At 44.9% G+C, this 11708-nt stretch overlaps 2 protein-coding genes across 2 annotated transcripts; one reads left to right on the top strand and one right to left on the bottom strand.

Moving 5' to 3' along the window:
* The first annotated feature begins 3413 nt into the window (after positions 1-3413).
* On the top strand, positions 3414-6108 carry LOC144098237 (uncharacterized). Its single transcript, XM_077630730.1, has 5 exons — positions 3414-3689; positions 4445-4655; positions 5230-5369; positions 5666-5730; positions 5833-6108. The coding sequence occupies exons 1-5, from the start codon at positions 3492-3494 to the stop codon at positions 5915-5917; spliced, it is 699 nt and encodes a 232-aa protein (XP_077486856.1). The 5' UTR covers positions 3414-3491; the 3' UTR covers positions 5918-6108.
* A 1871-nt stretch (positions 6109-7979) lies between these two features.
* LOC144098235 (uncharacterized) lies at positions 7980-11299 on the bottom strand. The gene is made up of 5 exons (XM_077630729.1): positions 10988-11299; positions 10127-10288; positions 9640-9913; positions 9367-9477; positions 7980-9065 (listed from the first exon to the last, which is right to left on the bottom strand). Exons 1-5 carry the CDS (start codon positions 11167-11169, stop codon positions 8157-8159), a joined length of 1638 nt encoding a protein of 545 aa, XP_077486855.1. The 5' UTR covers positions 11170-11299; the 3' UTR covers positions 7980-8156.
* Positions 11300-11708: the final 409 nt, after the last annotated feature.

The raw sequence follows: 11708 nt of genomic DNA, 5'->3' as shown, positions 1-11708 counted from the left end.
GCTGCCTTTGGCTGCAAGCAATTGGTACACCGCATTTTAGTTTCTGTGCTAAAATTGGCACATGCGGCACGTTGAACTGTTCCTCTTGAAAGTTTTGTGTGCTTACCAGCTTCACGACCTTTCCTAGGCACACAGTCTGCTTTCCTGTCGGTACATGCCCCTGTCAGAATTAACTGCTTTTGTTCAATATTTGCTATGGCTTAGGGCATATTTAGTGCAGAAACTTCCATGATAAACAACTGTCTCAAGCTACTAAATTTCAATGCGGCTGTAATACAAAAATTCAACTGCATGACAAATGTCTTGCATTTTCAGTGCTACTGTTTTCTTCCTGATTGCACATGTTATGCCTCAGCGAGCATGCACCGAGACTATGTGGCTGAAAACCTCTACTAATGCGCGTCCAGGGCCTTAGGGCCGTTGTACGATCGTTTTGGAGCGCCTTCCGCCTCGTCCGTTTCGCGAGCGGAGCTGGCGGATCCGCCTCGTTCGGCGAACGGATGGAAAGTTGGTGAACTTCAACTTTCTGGCGGACGAGCGCATCCGGCCGGGGACCGGATTGCAGCTATTGGCTGCTTTTCCCGTGACGTCAGTGACGTCCGAGCCCCTCCTCCCTCCGCCTCGGTTCTGCTCTGCCCCGGCCTGCCGGGGCAAAATGGCCATCCGTCGACTGAACTGGGGAGCGCGGCCTGGGCAGTGGCAGCGATGGTGGTGGTGGTGGTGGTTGTTGCTATGAAGGGGGGGAGGGGGATCTGGTCTCGACGCATGTCGTTCGTTTGGGCATCACTCTTGGGGAGCGGAGGGGGGGGGGGGGGGGGGCGCCTATGCATCGGTCCCTCGCGAGCACGCGAGGGAGAGAACGCAGCTTCGCATTTCTTTTCCCAGCGCGAACTTGAAAAAAAGAAAAGGGAAAAAAAAGGAGAGAAAAAGTAAAGGGAATGTGGAATTCAAAGTGAATACCTTTTCTGTTTTGGGGCGGTCATTTTCGCAAAATACTTAATTTTGTAGGTGTGGCTGAGCAGGTCGGTGCACGCAACTCTGTTGGCGAAATAGTTGGCATTTCGTTTCGTTCTTCGCTGCATAAGAATTGCAATATTTTTTATTTCAGCATAAAATGAAGTGCCCATAAGGCGATACGCGAGGCTGAAGAGAAAAACTAAAACACTCACGAAATGCGCCTAGCAGCTGCTCGCTTATGGCTAACGGAAAAATGATCTAAAGTTAATCTACCACTGAGATAAACGGCTGGTGTTTTTATTTTAATGCCGATCACAGCGTACGCGTATCCCCAAAACGATGAATGTGCAGAGCCGTCGCTGATATGCAAATGCTCATTCAAGTGCAAGCAGACATTTCGACTACTTTTACTTTTAGTAATTGTTTAGATGTAGTTAAGTAACTTCGGAAATTAAGCCGGGCATCACACGCCGGAACAATAAACCGATCATTGCCCTTGTCTCACATGCGTCTGCATAACGCAGCTGTTGATGCCAGTCTCCAAAACAATATTTCGCATTCCCGGACTGGACTGGCGCAGGGCTTTACTGGCAAAAAAAGTGTTTCGTTTCTAACGAGGAGGGGTGCATAGACACATTTTTTCTTATATTGGAATATTTGGCTATAACAATCACGCATCTACAGGCTTGCTATTAACGTTTTGGTATCGTCAACTGGCCGATGCGAGCGATGGAAAACTTACAAGACACTGAAGGGATAGACCATCACCTTCAACATTTCCATTAGAGTACCGTGCATTTTACCAATATTAATTTTTCCCCAAGAATACAGGACATGTCCGGAATATCTATAATTCTAATGGCAGCTCTTGGCCATTGCTGTTCATAGAAATATTGTGGCAGCCCTCGACGCAAAAATACGTTTCTGCACTCTTTGAACGTCGCGGAATTCCAGCCCTGATGCACAACGAGCCGGCAAACTTTTTTTTGTGTGTGTGTGTGTGTGTGTGCGTGCACTTGCGAGCAGGAATGCACCTTGCTACATTTCTGCTGGGGACATGTCGTTTGACCCTTCAGTGGCCCCAAGAAAAAAAAAGTGTGCCCCTGAGAACCGACCTGCGGAATCTTTCCCACGTTCTTAAGAGGAGGAGGGGGGGGGGGGTGCATGGCCTTCTGCTTTGGGTGGACACGTGCAGCTTGGGGCGAAGTAGCCGCAGACCTCCGAATTCTCGTCGCACATTCCCACGGTGCCTCCGCGTGCTATGTGCTGCAGGTGTCATTTTTCGGATCTGTGCCTCGCATTGAATTGCGAGCGTCCCAAGTCGGAATGAACGCTCTGGGCACCGAGGACAAGGCTCATCCAGTCGCTCGACAATAGTCTATGAGCTATTAATTTCTGACTGTTTGCTCTTTTCTAAGTTATGTAAATAAGTTTCTTCAAACTGCCAGTAAACCCACGTGTTTTGCGTTTTCCCAAACCTTCAAGTTCAATCTTTCCTCAGCCCGACCCGGTTTCGAGAGAGCCCCTGCACCATGACAACATGCACACAATGAAAGAGAGAGTGCAGGGACTCCGGAACTTTTCTTTGGTATGGGGGGAGGGGGGAGACTTCCAGCTTATTTTGTTATTTATTTAATGCTCATTTACATGAGTTTTATATTTTTTATTTTTATTATTTTCCAATGTTGAAAGGTTGATGAAAACTGTCACGTTGGGGTGACGCCACTCCAGCAGTAACGAAAGCCACGAAAAGGATTCCAAAAGGAACTGTCCTGAATGTCTCTGGGCGGTCATCGAACTGATTGCCTGCAGTTCTTGGCCGCGCTTAATCCAAAGCTGGCGAGGAACCTTCGAGACAAAGAACCAACAGCAACTACAACAACCTGGAAAAATGTGGAAGCATTTGCACGTGGCCACGATCAATGGAAATTAGTGTGCCGGCGGTTTTGAATGCGACCGATTAAATGGTGCAAAGATTCGTGGCAATCTAAAACGAACTGAAATGCGCATCTTTATAGATGTGCGCGTGAGGAGTGTTCAATTGATGAAAAACAGTTTGTACATAGTTTGCTTAAATTCTGGTCACCATGATCATGTACACGGGTCAGACAGTGGACTTCTAATGGAGCATGACTGGTTTAGGTTACTTGTGTACGAAATGCTTTACAACTGGCAGCTCAGCCCCACTGTGCTTTGCATTAAAATAGTCCTAGAACTGAAGTGTTTCAATTCTCAGCAATCTGATCCAAGTGCAAGCAACTGGAGACTGGGTGGGGGGCGCTGCCCCCTCTAGAAAAATGTCGGTGTGGCCTCCCCCTTGGGATACGGGAGCCCGTTTCGGCGCGTGGAGCGATGCTGGCGGTGAGGAAACCAAAGCACCGCCGAGCGGCGCTGCTGCTCCGGACAGGGAGCGCCACCTCTGGCAGGAAAATAAACAGTGGGGATAGACGGGGGGCTCTCGTGCAAGCTTCCTTCTTTCGCTCACGCTTCCTCGCACGTGCAGACGTTTCGCGCTGCTTCTGTCGCGTGTCACAATGATCCGGCTGCAGTGCGGGTTCAAAAAGATATGCCAACTCGACAGCTTTTTCAGAAAGGCGAACCTAATCAAAGGTGAAAAGCTCCTCAATCATGTTTACTCCGTGGAGCAAATAATTGAAAACAACGAAGCCAGATTGAAAGGCAAGTGCGTGTCACAAGTCAGCGACAGTGTCGTCTACGACGTGTGCCTTGAGGTAAGCCTGTCCATTTGTTATATGCTCAAATCATCGAACGTTTTATAAGCACTAGGTACTGAACGAGGCGGTGCATTCGATTGAAGTTCTCCGTTGTTGTAATGCATGGGTTTCGATATGACATTTTTGCAGAATTAACAGAATTAATCGTGTGCTTTCTTGAACGACGTTTCCGTCGTGGGGAAAAAATTTTTATGACCATATCATACTATACACTGTAAAGCTTGGAAAGGTACGAGACACTTGTGCACCATCCGTTAGAACATCACCCGCTGGCTTGGCCGGGAGGCAGCCGAACTTAAGAGCTGAAAAGCTACACGTACTGTTCGCCTTTTTTTTTAGTTTCACGTTTTTATTCCGATTTTGATGGCATGCACGCACTTTATTTTTTGCGACTGTCGGATTTAAAGACGTAAATATGTAAAATATGCTTCACGAACGCGATGTTCAGCGTGAGGGGTGCCGAGCTAGAGGCGCGCTGTCGTAGCTATGGTATCGCTCGCGCGATGCGCTCGCTTAACATTGTGCTGGGTTTTTGAAATAGTCAAAGCTTTAACCAAATCTTTTGCCTTATTTTCAGTTTTGTACGCGCACCCGTAATAGTGTGACAGAGAGGCAAACGAAGCTGCAAAAATGTACACTGTGCCAAATGACATGCTGCTGAAAATTTGTAGCAGGGAAATTTGGGAAGGAAATCACGCTTAAAAAGTCGGCAGGCGTCCACGCTGTCTCAATTTTATTTCCACATTTCATAGCTGGCATGGTCGTGCCACGAAAAGCAGGAGCTGCTTGTTCGAGAGGGGCGCTGCACCTGCAAGGCTGGAATTGCAGCTAAGTGCAAGCACGCAGCAGCGGTGTGCCTGTACGTGGATCAACACGAAGTGAAGTCGTGCACCAGCGAGCCCCAGAAATGGGGCAAACCGAAAGGAAATCCCAAGAGGAGCTTAGAGCTCTTCCTCTTCCCTCGTAAGTATTTTTGGACATCCGACGTGTCACACAATTCTAACTGGCAGTTTTCAGTTTGAGTGAATAATTACTCTCCTTACCCCTTGTCTTATTCTCCATAACAGGAGAGGGCAGCAGCATTCCTGACATCAAACCTGCTGACCCTAATATTATTTTCGGCTATCCGGACATAATGTGTCCACTGAGAGAAATATTGGAGCTGCAAGATCGAAGCGCTGATGATGTTATTTGTGCAAACGTCCTAAATGACATTGTTGAAAAAGTCACAGAAACTGTGGAAAAAGAAATATTTCACGATTTACTGCAACCAATGTCACACCGGCCTGTTTACCGGTATCTTAATGTCCTTGATGACAAAACAACACAGGAAAAAGACTTTCTTGTTGAAATGGATGAGGAAATGGCGAATATGTACAAAACAAAAGTAGTGCTGAAAGAAGCACCATGCGACATGTGCTTCTACACCGTAGGCCAAGCAAATTGCTCACGGTATGGAACTAAACTTTAGTAAAGGATAGCCAACGCATCTCATATACACTGTGTTGATTCTTTTTTCAAATTTTCCAATTTGCAGATGGCATGAAGAACGTCGCCTTCGAATCACTAGCACGAAAGCACATGCCATACGCACAAAACGAAGTGACGAAGGATTACAGAAAGCTGCTGATAGCCTCTGCAAGACGTCATCGTACACGAGTGCTGCAATGCATTATGGTATTTATTTATTTTTTATTTACAGAATACTGCAGGCCACTCTGGGCCCTTACAGGAGGGGCAATACTATGCAACAGAAATACAGAAAACACTGCAAGAAATTTTAAACACAAAGTCGATAACTTCAATGGCGTCAGTGTTCTATTTTTCTTTTATGTTTTTTAAACAAACATTTGAGGTGTTTAGTTATGGTATCACATCACTGCTTTCACTTCTGCTACAGCAAGCCTGATTTCAAAGTGTGATGTTCATGGTTTCTTTGCTCTGAAGTATAACGTGTAAATATGTTTCACTAGGCATCAAAACTGAAGCCACAGCACGAGAAGATCTGCAAAGAAAGCTCGGCATCCGTATTGTGCAGGTGAGGTTACTCACGAGTTTACGTTACAAGTTACTCCAGGCATGCTCTCTTTCCTGTTGTATGTTTCAGCTTAAGCACTAATCTCAATTATTCATGTTCTAGGCAGGACTCGTTGTGCTTCCGCAGCAGCCATGGCTGTGCTGTAGCCCAGATGGACTGGCAACAATTGGCAGTGAAACTGTGCTAATTGAAATCAAGTGTACATTCAAGTACAAGGAAGAACCTTTTATAGACTATGAAGAAAGGAGGAGCTTGCTCCCCTACTTAATGTTTGATGGGGATGTGATTGTGCTGAGACCCACACATTGTTATTACACACAAATGCAAGTCCAGCTGTATATCCTCAACCTGCAATGGGCCATTTTTTATGTGTACAGCCCCAAACATGCTGTAATAGTGAAAGTAATTCGGGACGAGGCTTTTCTGTGGGAGCTTATCCCCAAGATGGAGCATTTTTATTTCAAATTTTTGATACAGCGTTTGTTCTAGACTTGTATGCTCTATTTTTCTGCATTGATTTTCGATGATTTCCTGAAATCAAACTTTTTGCTGGCATATCTGCCATTGTATTTTGGCCTTGTTCAAGTTAAACTCTTTTGTATATTTTGCTTTTATAATTTCCCTGTAGACGAGCCTATTTAAGCAGTAATTTTTGTTGTAATTGTAGTTTTATCTAGTCGGGCTTATTGCAATGCATAGTTGTTGTTCGTCTGTGTAGTGTTATGAACGGGATGCACACCTGCCGAAGATTAATGCGAAGATTCAATCGACCAGGATGACCACGTGGTAGCGGCAATTTCGACAGGTCGTTGACCCACGAGGCCCCCACGAAAAAAAAAATGTGCTGCGAATCTGCCTGCGGAATCTTTCCATGCTCTTCAGGAAAGGGGGAAATGGCCTTCCCTTTGTCTGTTTCTTCCAAGAAGCGACAGTGGTCAGACAACAAGGGAAGAAGGAAACTGCAGCATCCCCGAAATTAACCGTGACTGACAAGTGCCTGTGTTTGACTTCCAGCGAAGTAGCAGCCGACCTCCGAATCCTCCTCGCCCATTTTCACGGGGCTCCGCGTGCCATGTGTGGTGACTGTTTCGATCTGTGCCTCGTGTGTTGAAAGGGGCGGAGCCTATTTAACATGCATCCTGAGCCAGAACGAACGCTCTGGGCCTTGGCGATAAGGCTCATCCAGTCGTTCGATGCTACGAACTCTTAATTCTTGACTGTTTGTTCTTTCTTCCGTAAAATAGGTAAATAAATTTCTTCAAAGTGCCAGTAAACCTGTTTGTGTTTTCGTTGTCCCAAATGTCAGCTTCTATTCTTCATGATATCTTATCCGGTCGTAACAGTAGTCATACTGCTTTAATTTGGTGTGGTAGGGTTAATAATGCGAGAGCATTACATGGTTATGTCGCGTCAGTAAAAAGTGCCCGCAAATTTTGTCCACACAATTATGTAGTTCTGTTGAGATCAATGTGCACAAGTTTGATTGTGTTAGGTAATGCGCGAGTAGATTTTAAAATGGGAAAAGTTTGGTTCTTGAATTTAAATTAGGTAATTAATTTAATTGAAGTAATGAAAATAAATGCTGTGTTTGAAGCAGGTTTTGTGTGACGAATTCGATGAAAAATTATGTAAATGCGTGAGAAGGCTTACTTAGTATAAAAATAAAATCAAAGAATAAAATATAAAGAAACAAAATTTTTAAAATAACAAAAACAAATAAAACTACGAGATAAAATTTTAAATAAAAAGTAAAAAAGAACAGTGGACAGATAAAGAGGAAAGGCTTTCGCATTTCAGCTCTTCACCAGACTTAAATGCCATCCTGTAAATTTTTTTTTGCAAAGAACTGCTTGTCTATTATAGCAATAAAATATATCATCAAGCCTTTGCTTGCTTTTTACAGACAGCATTGTTACAAATAAGGGCAACAATCAGAATCCTTCATTACGTTTCATTATTATAATTGAGCAGCATATGCTTTTACATTGCACATTGGTCTATTTGATACTGGTCTGTGTTGTCTGAGTGATCTCCATTGCTGTAGTAGGTTACAGTTCACACTCAATAAACCAAGAATAAATGCTGTGTTCTCAAATGAGGTCAATGCATTGGCTTGTGTCCATTACTATCAATTTTGCATTCTTTAGCTTTTTACGACTGATTAAAAAAACATTCACATGCAGTACAATGACACATTACAGAGCCATCACAGGACTTATCACTTCAAAATAAAAACCAGACGGAAAACATTGTTGTGATTGCGGAACAAATTTATTGGTTAAAGTGCACATAATTGCGGTTGTCTAGTCACAGGTTGTCAAATGAAATTGCAGAGCTATTTTGTTTCTTTTGAAATGTCATCTCTTTTACAAATGTAATCCATGCACGGAAACCAATTTATGAATGCCACAGCAAACCAAGCAGGCCTACTTCTTAATTATCGGTGCTTGCATGTTCACAAGGGCAGCGCACACAGACACTACTTTGTTCATGTGTGGGACCAGGCTTAGCGGTATTCTGTTGCTTAGAACGTGATATATCTTCAACCTTTGGATTACTCGTTCTACATGGATGCGTACAGACGCAATCTTGTATGTCTGCTCCATGGCTTGTTCAGACAGCTGTCCAACCCCTGAATTAAAAGGAGGCATAAGTAGCACTGCACCTTTCCCTTCTACAGTTGTCCGTATGCTTGGGAATCCTTTGTCACTTAAAACTAAGTCCCCTGGTTTGAGAAGCTGCAGGAAGCCAGAGTCCTGGGTTATGAAAGAGTCGGTGTGCCTTCCTCCATAAACCCTAGAAATAAAACTTATCATTCCATTAGGAATTATGCCTATCAAAAATTTCAACGTGTATCCTCCTTTGTAATGAGAATACAACATGTGTTGACAATCTGGATTTGATGGTGTTTCTGTGCGGACCTCGGTGCAATCTATTATTAGGGTGCAATTCGGATAGTTTTCTTTGAACGGGGCAGGCAAAGAAAGCTTAATTATTTCTCGGGAAGGCATGAAGACCCAATTTTTCAGGGCAATGCTTAGAATGTCAAGTGTCTTTCTAAACACAGTTGACGCTGTTGTGGCTGTGACACCAAACATAGCTCCTAAGGCACTGTATGTGATCCCAAGCCGTAGCTTGGCAAGGAATAAGCATAACTTGTCTTCCCTTGACATGGCATTGCGCCTGTACTGTGGTGCTGGCAGCAAGTTCAGAAGGAGGCAAAAAACTTGCAGTGTCACACCGCACAAATCCTGCAGTGCCTCTTCCTTTTCCTTTAGGGATTCAAAGCCAAAAAATCCACAGTTTCGCTTCCAATTTTCATCTGTACTTGCAACCTACAGGAGAGAATAAACATACAGGATGATGAAATGAAAAGGAGATACACTTAGGTAAAAGGAATAATACATTAAAGTGACATTTGTACTCTACGGTGTCTAAACAAATTCATTCTAAAAAACAAATTAACACAGGCATTAAAAATGATAAACAGGAATGTCATGCAGGAACAACCAATTAGAAAGGAACCTTGCCCAATAATGCAAGTAAATTGGATTGAAACAAGAGGTGCGGTGCTAACAGCAAGACAACACCACAATTCAACAAATTAGGTAACGAACAGCAGCATCATCGTCTAACCTTATGACTCATTTCTGTGTGTGCGATTTGAGCAGATGCTTCAGTGCCATTTGTTGCTGAGAGAAGTAGAGCCAGTTTCCCTGAAGTAGCACATTCCTCTGTTTGGCATGCCTGAAAAACATGAAACAAGGATATTTTGTGGTATTTAGACAAACTTAGTGTGCTGCCTAGGGCAGTTGAAAGGACACTATTAAAAGCAAATGCATGCTGCCCTAGTAGCGCGCTTTGTTTACACTGACTGCACAGGAGCCCCAAACTGAAAGATGTCCTTACAGCGTCCCTCTTTCTTCCAGTGGAATGACTTTCTTGTCTTGCACTACACACAAGCACCAAAGAATGCGAGTCACTCATGTTAAGCAAAGAGGTAGCTGTGCTTGTTTCCAGAAATGCATTGCTGAAATCCATGGTGTTGAAGTCGCGATGCACATCTTCCAGAAGGGAGGTTTCCGGGGCCTGCATTGTTGCTCCAACCGCTGTACTTTGTGATGGATGCTCATCTCCTACAAGCTGTCTCGAAGAGATTTCCTTCTTGAAACGTGCCTGCCACCTGCATTGCACAATCAAAAGCTAAGGTTAATACCAATCGGGTAGGCTGCAAGAAAACCTGCCATGAAATGTAATCACTAAATACTTGCCCATGCATCTATTATTCATATTATGCTGACTCTGCGATTTCATAAACCAGGTTAAGTCAACAAAACATTGTTCAAAACATGAGTCTGTAATTTCTACTGGCAGCCTCACAATTTTTCTTTCATACCTTTGCGCCCTTTCCTGATCAGGCGCCTTTTTTCTGTAGACAGGTGGAAAAATGGTTGGGATGTAGGATGGATCTTGACTGATGTCACTCTTGCTGTTGCCCACAAAATGTCGGCTGCAAATTCGCGTATGTTCTTTTGGCTGCCACAAAGTTCCATCCGGACTGCACAAGAAAGAACAATATTCCCTCTTATCCACTGCAAAGACAGGAACACACATGCATGCACTCACACACATACACGAACACAAAACGAAGGTAAATGCACGAACACGCACAGTAACACGAACGAGTGCACGCACTCTAACAGGAGCGCACACGAAAACACAGACACGAACGAACACATATGCACACAACAAAGACATGAACAAATAAAAGAAAATCGCACGAACTTCGAAGGTGGCAAATGAGAGAACCGCCGAGCTTCTAAGCACTGGACAAGTGATATTCACAAGTTAATATTCTACCGTAATAAAGAGGCACAACAAAGCGAACAAGCAAAGCAATGTCAAAGTATATTGAAATTAAAAGCAGTCGTTCCGACACGAGAAAGCTGCTTGCCCGACGCGTAACTTGCAGACCTTTGACAACGTCCGTAGTTCAGCTGAGTTTAACCAACAGCACAACAATCAAATTGCGAGTGTGAATTTAAACGGCGACGCCTACGTCTAAAAGAACAAGCCGAATCAAAACGCTTAATGTTCTCCCCATGCCACCGTAGCTTGGCTTTCACACACACACAGGCTGCGAGAAGGCAGCGAGCTCGAGATAACTTTCTGCAGTCGTCGCGCGTCGTGTTAAGGAACAAAAACTAGTAGCTAAAACGGTCAAAGCAAAAAGCGAGATAAGGCTGTAACGACTTACTTGACTCTCCTTACAGCGGTGATCCAGGATTGTCGCCTTTCTTTCTCGTACCATCTTCCAGGGAATCGATACAGTTTCACAGGCGGATCGCGTTCCCTGCTGTTGTCTGCACTGTTGTGGCAGCCCACAACACAGCAGTACTTCGGACCCCGCTTCTGTTTTCGTTGGGCCGTTTCTGCCATTGCGAAAATTCCGCTTCAACACCCGCGTCGAAGTAGCAAAGCACACTAGCCGTGCGGAGACTCCGCTGCGCACCGGCCGGACTGAATCACGTGCGCACGCGCGCGCCCACGCATTCAAGCAGGCAGCACCTGCACGAGCGATTCCCAGTAGTTCCGCCTCCGCCCGCGCGGCGCTGTCGTCGCGCGGGGAAACTTGACCTTGGGTCCCCTAATAAGCCCGGCGCGCCAATCGGCATGCTGGGACCATCCGTCTGGCTCGCAAGCGCCAAAGTGATCGTACAACACCTTTCCGCCTCACGTCCGCCTGGCGGCCGAAAACTGGCGGACCGCTCCCGAAACGGACGAGGCGGAAGGCGCTCCAAAACGATCGTACAACGGCCCTTATGGGCAAGTGGCACAGCAACTATGCCAATGTCCACTTACTGAAGCTTTATTGCATGTATGAGAACCTTGCTCACACACACGCAGAATTAAACAAACATAAATATGCACTGCAATTCATTTCAGAGCCTGCATGGTGGTGCGGAACATTGCATGCC

This window comes from Amblyomma americanum, chromosome 7 (genome assembly GCF_052857255.1).
Source record: "Amblyomma americanum isolate KBUSLIRL-KWMA chromosome 7, ASM5285725v1, whole genome shotgun sequence".
NCBI classification, from domain to species: domain Eukaryota; kingdom Metazoa; phylum Arthropoda; class Arachnida; order Ixodida; family Ixodidae; genus Amblyomma; species Amblyomma americanum.
Note: the sequence above shows the minus strand (reverse complement) of the source record. Positions and strands in the feature narration are given on the sequence as shown.